Here is a 19,517-nt window from a genome sequence, read left to right on the forward strand (position 1 = left end):
TAATTTAATGTAACCTGAACAGGAGCTTAGAGTAAACTTGTGTGAAGTGCAGCAAAACAGGTTTACTTAGTTCACTGGTATTGTCCCAGCAGTGGAAGCTAAGCTTTAAAGAGCTGCCACACTTTTTCTGAAGAAAAGTATGAGAAAAAAAAAAAGTTGAAGGACTGACAAACTTGTCAACCTCCCTCCCTGACTGATGAGAATAATTAGGCCAGTTTGTCACTGGGGCACTCCAGATTTGACTTTGACTGGCTGAGTATCAGAACTCAGAAAACAAATTTTCCAGGCAGTACTACTTCATTGAGAAATTATAGCCTTCGTTAATGGCTGCTGAATGTTTGCACTGTAAAGGTTTATTGAAGCTGTAAGTACAAAGGGATATATTTTTCCTAGTTCTGTAATATGCCAGTGAATTTTTGCTTTTCAGGTTTCTTTTTATTTTCAGCACTGGCACTGAAAAATAGAAACTTTTTGGGGTCGTGTAAAACTGATTGATGCTTTTGGTCATTTCAGGTCATACTTCCCAAGCTTTTCAACTCTTTTAGGTTGTTATTGTTTGGGCCTGTTCATGAGGTAATCGACCGTCAACAAGGCTAAATTAAAATTAATCACTCAGTATTGATTTCTCAAAATATCTGTAGGAAATCTGAATATGGTTACGAACCCATTTCCCCTGTGCCAGTATTTTAACATAGAGTTGGATTATGCAAAAGCTTTTATAGAAATTAGTATTTTGATCAAATTTGGCTGAGTGAAATTACTTTTTTAAATCATTAAATGTATACAAATTATAAGTATAAATGAACATGAGAAATCTCAATTCCTGCATTTCTTGGGAAATGTATATACTACTTAGGCTGATCCTGGATGCCTGAACTTGGCCCTGATATAACTCTGTGGGTTTTGTCTGCAGTAGTGTCTTGTAGGTTCTTTGAGAACTGTTTGCAGACTGTAAATCGGTGTCCTCTGCATATGATGCACATCTTTGAGCTTTGAAAAACTCCACAGATCTGCAAGGATTTAACTCAGCCTTCCATTTTTTTTTTTTTTTGCAAAACATCTAGTTAGCCACCTTAAGTCAGTGTCATGTGATATTCTGTCTATATAATAGATTATTTGAGATACTCCGTGTTAATTAAAATGTCTGGAAAAAATGCTAACATTTTTCTTTTATAAATGGTAAGTAGAATTGTATATTAATTGACTAATTTAGAATGTCAGGATGCTTTTTCCAAGCCAACCTTGTATTAATAGCAAGAATCCTTTTGCTGATAAAATGGTCTCCAATTATCACAGCTTGGGTTTTGTTGTACATTGAACAGAAGTCAACAAAACGAGTAAGAGAACCTGTCTAAATAAGGTACCGTACTCATTAAAAACACAAAATTAATCATAGAATCAATGAAGAAGGCAATGCTACATAGAGTTTGTTTTTTATTCTTCCCCTTTTTAATCATAGAACAAAATAATGTTCTCTGAAAGGATCGGAACTATTATGTGGCACTCAATTATAAGGAGGTGAATAGGTCCCCAAGACGGTGCTTTATCAAAGGGGCAGGCTGGTGTTTGTATGATGGCTGTTTGATTACAGACACCATCATTAATTCTGTGTGGCAGTGCTGCCCTGCAGCACAGACAGCAGGCAGGAGAGCGTCACCCTTCAAAACAAGGCAATGATTTTTGAGTCGTTAGCAAGCTAAATGGCAAGCAGGAGGGCTGAACTTGCATGGATGTATTTGAAGGGACTCTTGGGAGATCTGCAAGTGGAAGAAGAGAATGCATTTTACCAACTGTTTAATTATGGTGTGTTCCTAAGTACACTTTAATAGAATGCTTTATTTGCATTAGAAAAATCAGTGTTACAAGATGCGTTTGAGTATGTGGAAGGTCACCTAAGGATGTTCAAACATGTATAAATACACACATTGCGTGCTTGTATGGAACTTCATAGATATGGAAGAATTCCCACTGCCATCTACTGGGCTGAGGCCAGTGATGTTCTGCCCTGTGGATGTGCTATAAACATCCAGTTTCTGGACAGTGACCTGTTTTCTGAGGCTCTGCCTGTCAGTTCCTGGCACTGCCTTTCCCACCTTGTCTCTCCCTGTGGACAGTGAGCACGTCCTCAGGTACCCCAGGGTGTCAAAGCACAGTTGAGATCTAGATTGTGGTTAGAAATAAAATAGGCTGAACCTTGTTTCTCCTCCTTCCTTTGGTGGCTTGGCATATTTCTGTCTTCACACAGTTCAATTTTACTGGGTAGCTCTTGCCTGAGGAAGGATGTGTGGAATTCAGCCTCCTAATGCAGAGAACAGCAAACCCCTGCCAGCCCTCTCCCATCCTGCTCAGGGACTTGCAAAGCAGGAAGCTCAGGCAGAAGCAGAAAGGTACTTGATAAGCAAGTTACTCCTTGTTACTCCGTGCAATGTGAGCTCAACCTGGCTCCCATGGTTAAAGCCTAAAGCTAAAGTGGGATGTGAAAGTGAGGCTGGAAAAGGGAAGCCTCAGAGAAAGAGCTTTGCCTTTATAATTGACAAATAATGAGATAGGACTTCTTGACAATATTTAGAGTCCTAAGAATTGTTAGGAGGAGAGGGAGGTCCCCACATAAAGGGACCTTGGGACCTTGTTTTCCTGTGTTTCTTTTTCCTTTTTCATGAACAAATTCTTTATCCCTTATTAGCCATTATTATTCATTTATTACCAAAAATAAATGGTAAATGACTTGAAAATTAAGTGATTCCTTGACTTCTGGCTGCAGTATTAAATGTTGCAACTTAAGAGTACGCTTTGGGATTTTTAAAACAAAAGTCTAGGATCCTTTCAGCTTTATTAAAAGGGCAAGCAATGGTGATTCTTTTCTTCATGGTTACATTTTTGCATTTTGGAGGATACTTGTTTTGTATGATGTTTTAAGTTTGAAAAACAAAAAAGACCTTAGATTTATAGGATTTTTTCTCTGTGGGGAAAAAAAAAAGTCTTTGCTATTAGACACAACTCCAAAGCATTCCAGTTTCGCCTTTGGGGACCCCCTACAGCAGGCAGGGTTCTGGTCCTCTTTGGACACCAGATAGCAGTCTTCATGTTTTGAGCCCGTTTGAATCTGATTTCAAGGGCTCAGAGGTGTCTTCTCCACACATCTCCAAGAGATTCTCTGAGTGCTGTCACTTGGGCAGAATCTGCATACTATGGATTCCATTGCCAGAAGAGAGGGGACTCACTGGCAATCCTGAAGTAATGGCAAGCTCTCTTCAGTCTGTTTAAAGATGGATCCTACTCTTCCACACACACTAGGGAGAGCCTGGACTGTGCTCTTTGACCTTGTCTTGCAAACCTCCTTCCCTGGCCTCAGGCTTCCCACCAGACCTGGTCAGCCAAGCCACAGCAATTGTTTCTCATGTGGCATTTGGGAGTTTATCGCTGTAGGATCTGATTGTCACATCTGCACAATCAGCTGCATTTTTCTTGCTGGTCTCTTTTTGAGATTTGATTTAACTGCATCTTGTCTGTACAGTGTCTGGCATATGCATGCCATGTGACTCAGGTGTTGCCTTTCTTGCTGTTCCTGTGGGTGCATCAAGGTTGGATTGATTGCCAGCTGTGTACAAGGAATTGTTGTCCCTTTTTTCAGCCAAGGTAGTAGTGCAGACCAGGCAGAGAGCTGGTGAGATGTCTTAGCTTCCCCACCAAGTGATGCAGTTTTATTGTCCGTGGCTTGCGAGGGTGGTAGATGTATGTTAAATTGACAGTTTTACTGGGCTGCCTTTCAACCAAGGGGTAAATTAACATCAAACCTCTGCTCCTTTATTTAAGGTGACTCCTGAATATTTAGAGGTATTTTCCCTTTTTTTTCAGCATAAAATCAAAATGTTATCTTTGCCCTTACAGCTTTTGCCATAATCCACATATATAAATGAGGTGATAAAAAGTAAGGATTAAAGAAATCTTTGCTAATACTTTTTGATTGGCTTAATCAATAATTAATCATCTCTTAGATGTGGCTGTAGCTTTTAGAGTAGATATAATTGGATTAACCGCTGAGCGGCCTTTGGAGCTTTGAAGAGATTAAAATGGCTGTAAATCCTGTAATTAAACTGCCACAAACAAAAGCAATAGCATTAGAATCAGCTATTTTAAAATGAATCAGCAAGTCCTTAACAAACCCCTAGTAGTGGTGTAGGCAGAGTCTGTTTTCTTAACTGATTTATTTCTTTCAACAAGATTAATATATATCAAATCATTGTTTTAATTGCTTGGGCATATATTAGCCAGAATGGCAGGTGAAATTTTAGGAAGAACTGGCAGTTAGAGAACTCTCAGAAGAAAAGCTAGTTTGTGTATCCAAAACAGTGAACCTGCTCCTTGTCTTGAGGCTATTAGGCACTGACTTTTCATGGTGTCTTTAATTGGCTAAGTAGTTTTGGCCTACATGAATGAAGTCTTTATCTGTCCTGCTCTTCCCCTCCCACCTATTTGGGAAGGTTTTTTGTGCCTTTTTCTTCAAAACAGAGGGCTTTAGCAGGAATAACTTCCTTTTAGAGGCTTATTATGTACCAAAGCATATACTGTATGTGACTGTATTATACACATGGGAATTGATATGTGTGCACATGCTAATATGGATTCTTTTTTTCAATCCCTCACAGAGATGAGCTCATAAAGCCAATGGGAGTGAGGCCGGATGGGACAATGGCTCCTTTGGAGGAAGCAGTCAGCCAGTACCACACCAGCAAGCAAGAGAGCTCAGATTCAGACTAAGGCATCACCTGCTTTACTTTCAATTCTTCTCTAATCCACACTTCTCCTTAGATCCACATCTTTTATCGTCACATTAGCCGGCATCACTTTAACTGTTCTATTATTGGCATATTTAAATGATGAGTCCTGTGCTGTAATGTCTGAATTTTTATTATGTCTGTTTAGAGAACATATCAATTTATTAGTTTATGATCTTTATTAATTTAAAATTAAATGTATTTCAAAAGGATAAAAAGTGAAATCCTACAGTGTAAAATAAAGTCCACTTTCATTTTCCAGAATCGTTTTCTGAACTCTGTAGGTTTTCCCATTCTTGATAACCTTTTGTATTGTCTTGCCAGTCTTCCTCTTTATATAATTGTATTAATGAAGTGTGTTTACTTAATGGCATTAGGAGCAGAGGGTGTTTAGACTTAGAAGTCTGATTGACCTTGTGAGGCTGCTTTAGCTGGCATTGAGCAGTGATTTCAAAGCTCCCGTTTTTGAAGTGCCCTGGGGTTTCTTACTGCTACAACTTCTCCAGTTAAGCTGCTGCTTAAGATTTTAACAATATATCAGTGACAGACTGCTTCTAAAACTGCCTTTAAATTGGGAACAAGATGATGGATTTTGTATGTCTTCCCTCCCTCCCTGGTTAAGACCACAAGAATATACCTCCTCCTCCTCTCTTTGGTTAAGTAAAAACATCCCTATTGAAAATGGTGTTCAAGAATTGCACTTAAATGATGCCATGAATGGGAGGGGACTGGAGTGTATGTGCCAGTGTTTCACTGAATTGGGGCCTACTTTTGGAGATTAACTGCTATGCCTCACTTGAAGGGAAGTCAAACTAATCAACAAAGAAATATTTCCTCTTAGAGAGAACTTAGGAAGCAATGGAATAGAGAATGGGAGAGTGGAAAGGAGAAGAAAGCGTCACTTTCAATTCTGTACTCTTTAAAAACAAAGATTAAAGTTTTAGGCGTGCTGCACTACTGTTGTTGCCTCTTTGCCTGCTTGGTTTCTTTCTGTGTGTTTCTCCCAGCATGAATTACATGAAGAATAATCCATGTTCTAGTTTTGAATTCCGTATTTGGTGCAGAAGCTTAAACATGACATTCATTGGGAACATTTCAGAGGTTGGTGTTGGTTCTCCAGTTTGTCTTTGTTGCCTGTGACTTGACACTGGTTCTCTGAACTAAGGAAGCTGGTGTTCAAAGACCCTGTAAAGGGGGATTTGGTTTGAAATTGTGCTGTGGTTGCTTATGTGAGGAGCTTCTACAGATGATCTTAGTCTTCCAAAAGAACTGAAAAGGAAAAAATAATGCCCTGCTGTCCTCTCAGTGGTTCAGTTTGTATTTCCAAAGGACGCTGCCCAGCCACAGCAATGTTTTTCTTGGTACATATGTAATATGTTATGTCATACCTCTTCTTTATGACTCCACAAGTGGAAGGGACCAGTTGTCCAAGAGCATGAAATGTGCTTGGCCACATCTAAGCTGGGTCTCAAAAATGTAATTCTGGGTTTAGCATCATGCACTGACTACTCTGAGCCCAGCACAGGCAAGTATTGTGTACCCTACAGGTGCAAAGAATTTGTGATCCCTCCCCGAGGAGCAAAACTTCCCCAGCCCTATTAATAAGGAACTGTCTTGGTATCAGCCGGGGCTGGGGAGGGAGTTGTTTCAGTCATGGGCTTCTTGCTGTTGAACACGAAGTACAGAGCACAAAAAAGAGCAAAATCTCAATTGCTGCTTTACAAGCTGTAGAATATGCTCCTACAATTAGCTGGCTAAAGAGATTAATAAAACAATAACAGCTCCAGGGACCTTGTTACAAGCAGTATAGCACAAGGCTCTTGTGCTCTGCCTCCTGTCATTTGCCACAGGGCAGCAACATTTGCAATAAATAGTTCTGTTTAGTTTATCTTGGGAAACAGATGCTTGTAGAAGGTTCTACAGCCATAGATGCTGCTTCAATTAAAAAGAAAAAAGTGAAGACCAAGCATAGGCCTGAATCCTCCAGCTCAGAAGTGGCTGTCACAGCTGGGTTGCCTGTAGTGCAGGTTAATGTAGGTAAATGAACAACTTGCATTAGTGCAGTGCCCCAGAGCAGCTCTTGTTCTAAGGGGAGGGTTTGTGACCAAAGCTTATCTTTGCAAAAATAGGTCCAACCTTAGCTGCACTGGCTGGAGATCTGGGAATATCTTGGGACAAAGGTCCTTCAAATCAGCAATGCCTCTGCTTCCTTTTGTGCTGGCTGGTGTTTTCAGAGTAACTGAGCATGTGGTAGGATTTCTCTTGGATGGGAGTCTGGAGAAAAGTGAGGTTAAAAAAAGGAACTCCCTGGAATTTTTTGTGTACTATGAAATTTTGCTCCTGAATTTATTTTCAAAGTTGAACCTCCAAAACTGGAGTCTTGGGCAGCTGAGTCTTGCTTAAACTGGCAAACTGGGCAGTGTCAGGAAGGGCCTCTAAGTGAAATGTCTCATTTTACTCCCTTCTGAGTAAAATGTCAGGAGGTTTTCTAGTGGTAACCATAAAAGTGTTACCCAGTGGGTTTTGGAGACGTGTACCTTTCACTCCTAAAAAGTCTTCCACAATCAGTCCCAAACCCAAAATCTCGTGTTTCAGTCTTTACTTCGGCATCAACAGTCCAAAGCAACACAGTTCTCATTAAAGCTCATCAATGATTTGGAAGCTTTGCTTCTCTTTGTTTCCCATTAGAGTTATGAAACAAAAGATGATGGGAAATTGCTGAAATTTGTCAGAATACTTTGTTGTTTTGTAAAATAATACAGACATATTTGTTTAAATGTTTGTGAAAATTTCCTGGCAGGTATTCCCAAATGCTAATTGAAATTTCATGTGCCCCAAAAGTGGTTTTCAGGAAAAAGGGTTGTTTACAATCTGTTAAAAATGTGATATAATTACCATAACTTTAAATAAATTTGTCAAGGAGGAAAACCACATTAGGTTTGATGTTTTGAACATCCAATGTTCCTGTATGTGTGTGGTCAAAGTAGATTTTTTACCCTATATCTTGAGTTTTTCCAAGTACCTGAAAATCTGCCAAGGCTTTAAAAAACTCCAGAAAACAAAAACAAACAAAAAAACCAAAACAAAACTAACCCAGAACAACTAGGCAATAGCATATTTTTCTTACAGTTCTTCAAATTGTATATTTCCCCTACCTGGGTGAAACATCAGTTGCCAAAGGTGGCTTTAAGGAAGAGAACATTACAATAAAGCTGTAGCATTAGTGGGTTGCTAAGCACCCTAGTCAGAAAGAGGAAAGTAAACCTCAAAGTACACAAGATCCCAAATCTCCTGAAGGAGCATTCCACAACATTGTACTTCAACTTATTACCACAAAACAGCTAATAAAATCCTCTGCTTTAATAAGGCTGGCTGTAAAAAGACTCTTCCACTGTTCAAACAGTTGAGAGCCAGACTTTGCTGGGCTTTGAGCAGCAAGTTAAACAGCTGCCCAGGTCAGACCCTTTTCTGGTCAAGCATGGAAAAGCAGTGATTTAGTAGTAGTGCAAAGATGTGGCTCACTTTTAGACAGGGAAAAAAAAAACAAACTATTTAATCCTACAAATGAAAATTATTCTTGCATTAACATCTTAGTTACTTGCATGAATCTGGCCCTTATGGAAAGTGTCAGGGGACATTTGCTCTCCATGCAAAAGCTTTTGCTCATCCTGAAGTTGTTTCTCTCCAAAATACATGTCATTCTGGTGATGCAATGCTTACACCAGGAACTGTGGGGGGAATCGGTACCCTTTTGGCTCTTCCACGTATCCTCCAGCTGTGCCTGGAAAGCAGCTCCCTCAGCACGGGAGGAAGAGCCTGGCAGGGAGGGCTGGAAATCCTTCCCGAGCCGGGCCACGGAGCCCATCCCGCCTTCCCCTGCTGCCGGAGGGAAGCAGGGCGGCCATGAGGCTGCCGGGAGGATATGAGGCGAGGAAAAAGGTGGTGACTGTAGTAAAGCTGAGTGTTTTTCAGGGCTCCTCCTCTCACCACAGCAGTGCAGGTGAGTCCCGGTAATCCTCTGCTTTTCCCTGTTGCTGTGGAAGGCTGTGCCTGCCTTAGGTTATTGCCCTCGGCCCAGGCCTCTGCGGCGCCGCGGGTGTCGCAGTCTGTCCCTCACTGGGAGGTGCCCGCGCTGCTGTGCCTCGCTGCCCTCCCTGAGAGCAAGCCCCTCTTCCTGGCTTGTGTGCGTGAGGAGCAGGAGGGGGTCCCACAGGAACAGACCAAACTAATTTCTTGAGAAGGAGGTAGGAGCAGCCCTGTCTCCTCTCCACGCAGCATTGGGGCCACTTTCAATTCAGCCATGACACAGCTCTGAGGGCCAGGCTGACCTGCAGCTGCTGCCACTCCAGTGGCCTCTGGCCAGGCTTGAGGACAGCGGATGCAATCTGTCAGGTAGGGAAAAAACCCCAAACCCCAAATGTGAGCATTGCCACAAGCAGTCCTACAGCACCATCTGACAGCACGAGGGTCAGCTCGGCTCTCTGTCCTGGCTGGGAGCTGCGGGGTCCAACAGGACCAGGTGAGTTCCTCGAGCATCCTGGCTCTCTCCAGGGCAGGCGAGAGCACAGATCACTGAGCTGCTGACGTGCCTGGGAATCGATCCCTCCGACAGCATGCCAATCTCTGTGGGGTACCTAGGCAGGCTTTTAGAGGTTGGTGGGGAAGGAATTATTCAGACCACCCATCTTAGCTGGCTAAATTACCCGGGCAGTCTCTTCTAACTCCTTTTCCAGTCACGGATGAGAGAGAGGACAATTCAGAGTAAGGCTCATTTGGGTGCACTGAATGACCCTCTGCAGGAGCTTTGCTTTCCCTCCCTCGACTACAGAGGGAGCCTGGGGAGACCAGCTGGTTACATTTAACTGCTAAATTGGTTGCCAAAAGATGGGTGGTGAGAATTCCTTCCAGTTTCCCCTTTGCCATGGACCACACTCTTCCCACAGCAGGATGATCGCTTGCTCTCTCCTGCAAATTTGGAGATTGCTCAGTGCAGTGGGATACAGGCCCCCAGGAGCCACCACAAGACAAAGGCTGTATCACATCTCTTGGTAGGCACTGTATAAGGCTGTGTGCAGGATTTCATGGGCTTCCTGCTTAAACGAGTTCTTTAAAACAGCTTTGCTTTTGAAAGCCTGTTTAACAACTCGCCTTGGTATAAGCCAAGTTTTACATACATTCTGAAATTTGAAAACCAAAGTGAAACCTCCAGCAAAAATTGTAACTAGAGAGGGAAAGATAACAGAAAAGACTTCTAAGTTCACTCCAGACGTAACAAATGGAGAGAAAGGTGAAGCCATTCAAAATAAACCCTGCTGAGATTGCCCCCTTCCTCTTTGCCTGATAAACCCATTACAAATTGAAAGAAAAGCAGCCAAGATCGTCAGGCTTCAGGACATCCATTAGCCCTCTTTTACTTTTTAGAGCTTGTTACAGATGCTGACTGTGGGTGTTAGTCATTCTAGAAACTTAAAATACAAGTTTCTGCCAACAAGAATTCAAACCTGAACCTATACTACCAGGATTCTCAGGCTTCATGATTCTTTTATGCTCAAGAAGTGAGCTTGCCTGGTAAATCACAGTGCTGTGACACATCACACTTCCAAAGGCACTAGAAAAAATTTTTTTCCTTTTCGAGAAGAGACTAGTGACTGTCTGGATTCCCTTCTGTTTTCTTAGTCCCTAAATGTTCACAACACCCTGTTGGGGAGGAATAATTCCCATCCAAGTTGTAAAACACACTTATAAGTAGATGGGAAAAGCATGAACAGTGCTGTAAAGAAAACAAAACCACCAGGAACAAGATCTTATTTTGCATGCTTCTCACTGTTGTATTTTTGTTCCAATTAGCATATTTTAAAGACAAGCCTTTAAAAAAAAATTCTGCTATCTGCCTGGACTGTTCTCAAGCTTTGAACTTTTCCATCCTTTCTATTGATTATGGCCAAGTGACCCATATTTAAAAAGCATTTACAATAAAATTATAGCACTTTCTTTTGTGCTGCCAGCTTTCCCAATGAAAAGCTAAAATGTTTTAAAATTGTCACTTTTTGACAGAGGTAATGGCTGTAATATATTTAGTCTCTTCCCCCTTGTTGTGCTTAAAATGGCTATGCTAATAAAGGGCACAGCTGTCGATACTTTATGGCCTGCTGGGGGGAAGAGGGGGAACGAAGGCAAAAAACAGATTGACTGTGTGTCAACAAATGCAGCTGGGAAAGAAAAAAAGAAGCCCCTTGAAGGCCCCTGCAACTTAAAGTCCAAGATAAATGATGTCCCTATGCTTTAAAAAAAAAATGGAGGTTGGAATTCAATAAAGGGGAACTGAAAAGGAAACTGCTTAAAACTGAAAGCCTTTTCTCTGCCTCTAGACAGCTTACAAGAGAAATGAGCAAAACTGACCACAGAAAGAGGGTGAGCGGCCAAGAAAGAAAACAAAAGCCTATCCTGGAAAATATATTGCATCAAAGAATGATCTGAAGTGCACTGCGGCCGGCGGGCGGAGCGCGTACAGTTTAATGGAGATGCAACAACTTTTACATGCCACTGCCTTTGGGGGAGCAGGCAGCTTTGTGCCAGGGAGGGAAAAGGGGAGCTGGAGTTATTCATATCAAAGCAGTAAGAGTGGGACACAAGGGCAGTGGGGTGGTGGTGGATGTCCTTCCCTGGGGAGCCAGGCTGGGCTGTGCCCTTGGATTGTGCTCAGCCACTGAGACTCATGGCTTGGGGCCGCTCCTGAGGCAAGGAGAGAGCAACAGCAGGGCTGGAAGGGGTGCAGGGATGGGCAGCTGGAATTAATGCAGTGAGGAAATGGCAATATTGGGTGCAAACCTGCAAGAATCAGGCAGTTTTCATTCCCCAGGTCATGAGGCAGCTGGTTTGCATGGAGGCAAACTCCTAACAAAATAACAAGTGGCAGGGAGCCATTTGTTCATTGTCATTTCTTGGACAATTATGGAAGATGAGGACAGTTTTTCCCGGCCTAAGGCAAAATGCCTCTGTAAGTGTGGCTTGTGTTTCCCAAGGTGTCCCAAGAGCATGGCCTGGCTGCAGCAGTGCCACCAGAGCTGCTGTATCCACTTGCAGGACCCTGAGCCAGGGTCCAGGCATTCCCACTGCCTGTTCTGGGCCTGGAAAGAGGCTTCCTGGAACATAAACCCTTGGCAGCAGGCAAGGCCAGGAGGGCTGGTGAGCCTGCAAATAACCTCTGCTTCTGCAGTGGGAGGAGATGCAGTCTGGGGTGGGATATCCTGCTTTGAGGAACTGTCTGCTCTTCTCTTTCACTTTCCCACTTCTATCATACTTTACTCCCACCACTTTTTAAAAATTTATTTTTCATTCAAGGCCCTTTTTTCCTGGTGTGTTGTTCCCATTCAAGAACATCTGGGAAAAGTAGTCAAATGGGAAAAATTGTTATCTCTTTTCTCAGTTCCTCAAGTTTTTCATGTGTGTATGTATTACCTTTAACCTCTGCAAATTCTGTAAAAAATGGGAGGAAGGAAAAATAAGTAACTGAAGACAAGGCAAAATCAGGAAATTGAAAAAAGTTCTGAAATTAAATGGAACGGTCATGTCAAATTTTTACTAAAGCAGCAGGACATGAAAATGGGATAGACAGTTCTCATTTCCTTCTGTAATTGTTTGAAAGAGTTTTAAAAGGCCATAATTTTTACTATTCTTGCTAGATTTCACATGGTAAAACTCTTGTACCATTAGACATCAATACCTCCTAGTGATGCCGTGTTTCTGGGATGACCAGTTTGGCTTTGGTTTTCCCCATGCCGTGTTTCTGGGATGACCAGTTTGGCTTTGGTTTTCCCCAGAGTAGTGGAATTTGGTATGGCTGATGTGCTGTATCCACGGTTCTTCAGTTTGTCCAGGAAAAACTGAAAGGTTGCTGTGCCCAAGGACAGAAGAGTTAAGAGATTCCCCCACCCATAACTGGGACTGACTTTGGGAAGCAAACCTTGCCTGTGACAGTGACTCACTGTGTGAGTCCCACTGCTTCTTTGCAGTTGACAGCTGGGAAAAAACATTGAAAAAGAAGAGAGAAATACCTGAACTTTGAGTGTGTGGTACAACTGGTGTGTTCACTGGTGTGGGTTGGGGTGATTCCACAGGCAAAGTTTCCCCTGCAGCTGGGCTGAAAGTGGGAACACATGAGCTCTGCTGGACTAAGAGGTCATGTTATGAGAAGTAACGCTCAAGTTGGTGTGGCACATGTAGCACAACCGTAAAGTAACTCAGCAGTATCTGAGCTGGAGCTGCTGTTGGAGAGCATTCTCCAAAGGAAAATGTCCAGCAGGGTTCTGTAAGACCTGTGGCCCTGGGGGACTTGGTGTCCCATGGACCTATCATTTGGGAAACAACCTGAAGGGGCTGGAGATATCACAGAGCTGGTGTGTGATGGTCAAAGCCAACAAGTCCCTGCACAGGGAGTGTGTGAAAGTGCCACTTGCCACGGCGAGATTGATCCCTCTGTACAGTGCTGGAGAGACCAGCCCCCTGCCCATAACCCACGCATCTGTAGAGGCCTGGAAAACCCAGGGAGATGATTTATGATTGTGGTGCTCAGCATGCTCAGGGGAAGGCTGAGAGGAGGCTGTGTGGGAGCCAGAGCAGATGGGTTTTTGTAACTTTTTCTTTGCAGACCAGCACATTTTTCCAGGGGAGATGCAAGCCTGGGAGAGTGGCTGTTGAGCTCACAGACTTGCTTTGTTTAATTATCATTTGCAGACTGTTTAATAGGGGCCTGGAGACCCCAAGAACCACCAAGAGCCAGATGTTGACAACCACCAAATATCTCTGTAGGAAGAAGGTATGTAAAATTTTCATTTATTTAATGGAACTGAAAAATGCTCAAAATAATATTTCATGTGCATAATTGGCCATTGAAGTGACAGACTGTGACTTCTGGTTGGCTTTGCTGTCATCTGAAGCTCTTTGGTTGGTCAACTCACTTTTGAACCTGGGCAGCCCTGCCTGCTGGTGCCATTGGTGTTCCATGTGCTGTGAGGGACCTGGAGACCCTCAAAATGTCTGTGCTTTTGACCAGCTGCTTCTAATGCAGGTTTTCATGTTAAAGCCTTTCACATATGGTGTCTCCCACAGACCTTCTAAACAAATCTCAGCGAGCAGCAGGTGAAACTTCTTGTTTTTAATATTTATTTATAATTTCGGGGACCTTTGGTTGTTGTCCTCATTTCTGGGTCTGTCAGTTTTAGTGGTTAAGGTTGTCAATATATTGTGTCTCAGCCAGAGCCTGACCTTTGGGACTGGTGTCAGTTCTCTTATTTTCAACCCAAAAATGCGGGTGCCTCTGCCTCCCTCCAGGCTCTGCTGCTCTCTGCTGGTCTCCTTCCACTGCATGTGGGTTTCTCAGAGGTGTCAAGTCACTTAAAATTTAACTAAAGGAGCCAGGGACAGGGGATGGAAGGGTTCAAGCATTCCCTTTGCCTTTATAAAATTGGAAAAAGGGTTTGGGATCAAGCTGGTACCTTCTTATGTGCTATCAGGACCTGGGCTCAGATTTGTAGGAAATGGGTTTTGCTTATTCTTGTGTGCATGCACAGAGGGTCTTTTTCGACAGTTCCTTCAGTAATTGTTTCGTCCTTCTAATAACACCAGCACTGTGTGGAGGCACATGAGTGTTCCCATCCTTGGCCTGCTGGCCAGTTTAAAATGCATCTGTCAGCACAGTGAGGGTGTCAGAGATACATCAACCCAACATTTAATAAAAATCTGTGGCCTAGAAGAAAAGAGAGGTGCAAAATAGGGCCCCCTCCAAGGGAGAGGCTCCAGTACATGCTTGCAGTTTGCTGGAGAATTTCCTATGCAAATACCCCAGCTCAGCCAGCCCCCAGGTCCCCATAAGACAAACATCTGCAGGAGGCCAGATGTTAACCATTCCAACGCTCCACAGCAGGCTTTCTCTACTTCCTCCCTGCTCCTTTTCATCTCCCTTCTCTCCCACAGACAGTCACTGGCTTTACCTGGCCAGATGATGTTTAGAAGTGAGTTTAGAGATGCTTGGAGGACATCTGGGGGATGTGCTAGAGCTCAGGGCTGCACCTAAGGCAGGCGTCTCCTGGCTTCTTTGCTCTAGAAAGCAGGTCAGCCCACCTGGGAGACCTGTCTTGGGAGGAATCACTCATCCTCCAGGGCTTCCCATCTCTACGCTGACTCCAGAGCAACCTGCAGCAGATCACAGACCCTTTTTTCTGACAATCAAACCCTCGAGTTTAATTTTAATACTGCCTCTCAACACTGGTAGTTAGATCCTGAGGCCTGCCCCCAGCAGATGTTTTTCCAGGTGAACAAGGAGGGCTGTTCTGCCCTGCTGCAACTCCTGAGCTGCCTGGTGAGGTGTGAGATGCTGCAATCAAGGAGCCTAGAGTAACTGTGCCAGCCTTGCCATGGTCACCCCATGTTTCCAGCTGGGAAGGGAGCTCCCATACACAGACACCTGAGAGAGGTACACACGTGGGTGCCCAGGTGTATTTTTAGCTCTGCTTCCAACCCTTCAGAGCAAGATACAAGATGGCTGAGAGGGGTTTGGTCCAGACTTGTGTCTCTGCCACAAAGCCAGGCTGTGGATCAATGCTGGGCAGGCTCTTCCACCCTCAGCTTGCCCTTAGATGGGGACAGAGCAGCTGCAGGAGCAATCTGTGGTGTGAGTAACTGCAGCGTGCAGCTCTGGAAATGCCTTCTGCTTGCAGACCCTTGTATTGCCTCAAAGGAATCTGAGCAGATTGTCAAGGGAGGATGTTACAGTGCAGAATCCCAGAACGGTGAAAGGATTTAATCCAAACATTTGAAGGAGTCAGCCAGTTGGATCCTGACAGGAGGGACATTGGTGCAAAGCCCTTGCTGGATCTCTGATGCTCAGAAATATTCCTAACAATCCCCGTGTCATGAGTGTTTTGGTGAGGAACTATATAAAAATACCAAAAAGTATGTTATGCAATAAGGTGTTTGGAGTCACAGGGGAGACTTGCAAATCTAGCCATGAGGCATTTGTATGTAAAAAAACCCCAAAATTAAAAAAAAATTGTAGCTTCTTTCAGCTGCAACCTAAACTTTGTGCTAAGTTAAATCTCCCCAGCCCTGGGCTGATCCCTGTAGCTCCTCCAGGGTTTTCAAAGCATCCAACAATGAAAGTGAAATCCAATCCCATCCAATTAGAGGAAAATGAATGGCTCATCTACAATAAATGGGCTCTGAATAACAATAAGCCAACAAGAGAGCAATGAACTGGAGACAGAGTACAATCTTCCTGAATGTTAATCGACAACTAACTCCACAAGCTTCTTAGAGGTGGAAAGAATTGGAGGAAAATAGATTAGGGAGGCTTTAGAGCACATTGCCTTTTAACTGCTTAGGCCTCACATTTTTACCTAAATACAAGAATGTTTCTAATGCTGCCTTTTGCAGGGTGAAGGGTGTGTGTGATGGGGTGTTCTCAAAGTTAAATGTTTTCAATTAATTTATAATTTGACATGGTAGATCCTACTGTATTTATTTCATTCTTCCACTTATTCAGAAGGCCATTTTTAAAATGGCAAAGTAAAATGGCAGAAGCTTTGGAAAAAGCTTTCTGTAGACCAGAGGAATGAGGCTGAATGGATCCAGGAGTTAGCCTGAGACTGAAAAGAAGCTGGAGAGATGAAAGGAGAAGGAAAACCCTGCAGTTCAGTGGTTGAAGTGCTATCTGTACCCACAACTCCCTCAGTGCTGCTTGTTGGTCACTCCTAGACACCTTTTCACCCTGTCAAGGCCTGGAATGCCTGCAGAGCAGCTCAGCTGCTGCTTTCCACCACCCTCAGCCCCACAAGTACCTTTTGTAAAGACAGGGAAGATGCCAGGTGTTCTGACCTATCACTAAGAAGCTCCCACAGCCACACAGGCTCCATATCCAAGGCAACAAGGTCTCACCCAGCTGAGCTTTGTTGCCCATCCTCTCTACTCAGCCTATTAAATCCTCAATAACCTCTGGGTTTTTATCCCCTCCAGACAGGCAGAGGGCTTATTTAGCTTGCCTAGCACTACTATCCCCTCCTGCTTACCCTCATCCACAGGAGCCAACTCAAAGGCCACTGAGACCAGATGAGAGAAGACTCACCTCACTGCAGGCACCCACCTCAGCTATGGGGGTAGAGGATTGATCCTCTGGAAAGCAAAGTTCCCCAGCACTGGTGCTGCCACAAAAGATGGTGCGGAGAGTTCCATGCAGAAAAGAAAATGGAGTAACTTTTAAGGTGAATGTTATTTTAAGTTGTATCTTTATAATTTATTTGATTTGCAGGGTTTCATGTGTTGCATTCTTTATCACAAAGGTCTTCCCAGAAGCAGCTCCTAATTTGCTGTCTTGTGGTCTAAAAAGCTGGCAAACAGGTCGATAGGAAGCCAAACTCTGTCCTTTCTCTGCAAGATGGGAATGAAGAGAGGAGCCATATTCCTCTTTCCCTCTCCTGATCTGCTGTACAAGCAAAGGGTCACTTATATTCTTTCAAAGCAGTAAGAATTTGATAGTCATATAGATAAGCTATTAAGTAATATGCATGCAGAGCTAAAGGGGATTTGGAAGGGAGAATTATTAATTTGTAAATTAAATTACAGTTTTGTCTCAGCGGCATTAAAATAAATTTCCAAAGACCATTGTCTGCTTGAACAAAGAAAGGAAAGGAACTGTTAGAAGCAGTTTACACAGCTCAGATATGAGGGGTTGTGTGTAAATAAGATCAGTGTTGGTACTCAGCATGAGAACACATTTTCTGCAGTGTGCCAGGCATGCTCTGGCCAGCACTTGGGAATAACAACACACCCTGCTAAAGCTTAGCATAGAGAGCAAGAGATGCCAAGGGGAATTTCAAATTTTACAAAAGCATTTTTTTCTAAAAACTGACTTTAACTGTGGGACAGGACAAGGCAGTGGCTGATAGAAATGCCTGGGTTTGGCCATTTTGGGCCAAAATACTGTTCCTTTCCCTTTCAGCATCCTCAAAGCACCGTCATTCTTCCCCCATCTTGCCTCATTCCCTCAGCAATAAACACAGAGCTTTTGCTGGAGTCTCCCGCCTTGTTCTGTTTCTTTGGCAGACTTTGGCTGCTAGTAACTGCAAAAGTGATTATTTGGTTAGTTGAGGATTTTCAATGCAAGAGGATTCTTCTGCAAGTCCTGGGAGAAGTTAGGAGTGCTTTGCTCCCCAGATAAGGTGCAGTATAACATTTAGACCAGGCCCAGGCACCTTAAGAAGCACTAAAAACCTTAGCACTTTAGCCTTATTGTGTAAAACTGCATGGCTTTATGCTCATTGTATGACAAAAAGGGAATGGCACCAACAGGTTAAATTGTTGTTCTGTAAAACCAGATTAGGGTAACTCAGTTTGCCCCAAAGAGCAGTATCTGTTCCTCATGGTTGTGCCTGTGGAGACAGGGGTACTGCTTATGTAACAACTGCTGCTCATTGTGGGGGGGTCACACTGAAGCTACAAGATAAGGACAACTCTGATGAAAACAAACAATAGTCTGTGAAAGTTTCAGAGCAGTCATTTTCATTTAGAAGAGCAATATCCTAGGAAAACAATTCCCTTTTCATAGGTGCTCATCATGTTTTCATTTTTTGGCAGAACCAGCTCCACTTGCTCCTGTGACTATAATACCTCCAAAGCACTGTGGCCAAGGGCTGATGTCCATTTTCTTTTGGCACTGGACTGCCTCTCCCATGAGGATCTGTACCAGGAACTTGTAGGAGGCTCCTGCCCCTGCTTCATACAGTGGGCAGCTGAGATACCCAATGGAGGGACAACCTTCTCTCAGCCTGGAGTGCTCCCCCACTGGTGACTTCACCATCAGCCCGGGGGTAAGGTTGGCTGTGGTTTGGAGGCTTAGGGCTGTCCCTGTCTCCCTGTGACCTCTGAGTGGCAGCCTGGCCTGCAGCAAGCTGGCTGTGACATTGGCAGAAAAGCACTTGAGACTCGTTTACAGCATAAAACTTAGCCTTGCTGGGATACACAGAGAGCTCTCTGCTGAGATCTGTGCTTGTGAGACTGATGTTCCCTGTCATATTTTGTATTCCCAACCTGCTGAAGAGGCTGATGCCCAGAGCAGAGAGTAAGGCCAGCACTGCCCTGGCACTCTCACAGCGCTGCTCCCCCTGGAACAAAGCGCTGTTTGAGACCGGCTTGGGCGGCCCATGGCTCCCTATGGGGATCTTGTCCATTTCAGAGAAAAATCTGGCAAATTTTTGCCTTTTCTGTCTTGACATTGGTGACTGTTCCCATGTCAGGAGGGGTAAGTCAGGGACAGAACAAGTCGGGTCCTGCAGCTCCCAGCACATTGCTAAGGCCAGACACCTTTCTCTTGACAAGCTTTATGGATATTGCATGATTTGTAGATTAATAATTAATAACTCCTTCTATGTGAACCTGCTTTTGCTTTCATCTCTGTTGTTGACTGGGAAATTAAGCTGGGTGGAAAAGCATTATGAATAAGGTAAAATTTGTGCTTGGGTAGTTCTTGGATGAGGTGAATGCTCAGGTGATTTTTCTAATACTGACATGAACACTTTTACTGACACAAGGAGTATCAGTAGTCTGAAAGGGAGTGCTTACTGAGAAGCATATTGCTTGCTAAGTAATACTTAGAAAGAAAAGGATCTGTTTTATAACAACACTGATCTGGATGGAGGCTTTCTGTGCTGAACTGTGTTGTATACATGGGAACAAAAGTGGCCTTATGAGGAT

General features: G+C 43.6%; 1 protein-coding gene and 2 long non-coding RNA genes across 5 annotated transcripts in view; all 3 read left to right on the plus strand.

Moving 5' to 3' along the window:
* Positions 1 to 5,732, plus strand: part of RIC8B (RIC8 guanine nucleotide exchange factor B) — a 32,190-nt gene extending 26,458 nt beyond the window's left edge. For all 3 annotated transcript variants that reach the window (XM_068191058.1, XM_068191059.1, XM_068191060.1), the window contains one exon: positions 4,647 to 5,732. In XM_068191058.1, the coding sequence (XP_068047159.1) occupies positions 4,647 to 4,758 (112 nt within the window). In that variant the 3' untranslated portion in view covers positions 4,759 to 5,732. The remainder of the gene's footprint in view (positions 1 to 4,646) is intronic.
* Positions 5,733 to 9,025: 3,293 nt separating this feature from the next.
* Positions 9,026 to 12,396, plus strand: LOC137474466 (uncharacterized). Its single transcript, XR_010999364.1, has 2 exons — positions 9,026 to 9,823; positions 11,144 to 12,396. It is a non-coding gene; the product is annotated as an uncharacterized lncRNA (long non-coding RNA).
* A 160-nt stretch (positions 12,397 to 12,556) lies between these two features.
* Positions 12,557 to 13,897, plus strand: LOC137474467 (uncharacterized). The gene is made up of 2 exons (XR_010999365.1): positions 12,557 to 12,856; positions 13,521 to 13,897. It is a non-coding gene; the product is annotated as an uncharacterized lncRNA (long non-coding RNA).
* The last annotated feature ends 5,620 nt before the right edge of the window (positions 13,898 to 19,517 follow it).

This window comes from Anomalospiza imberbis, chromosome 5, assembly GCF_031753505.1.
Source record: "Anomalospiza imberbis isolate Cuckoo-Finch-1a 21T00152 chromosome 5, ASM3175350v1, whole genome shotgun sequence".
In the NCBI taxonomy this organism is placed as follows: Eukaryota; Metazoa; Chordata; class Aves; order Passeriformes; family Viduidae; genus Anomalospiza; species Anomalospiza imberbis.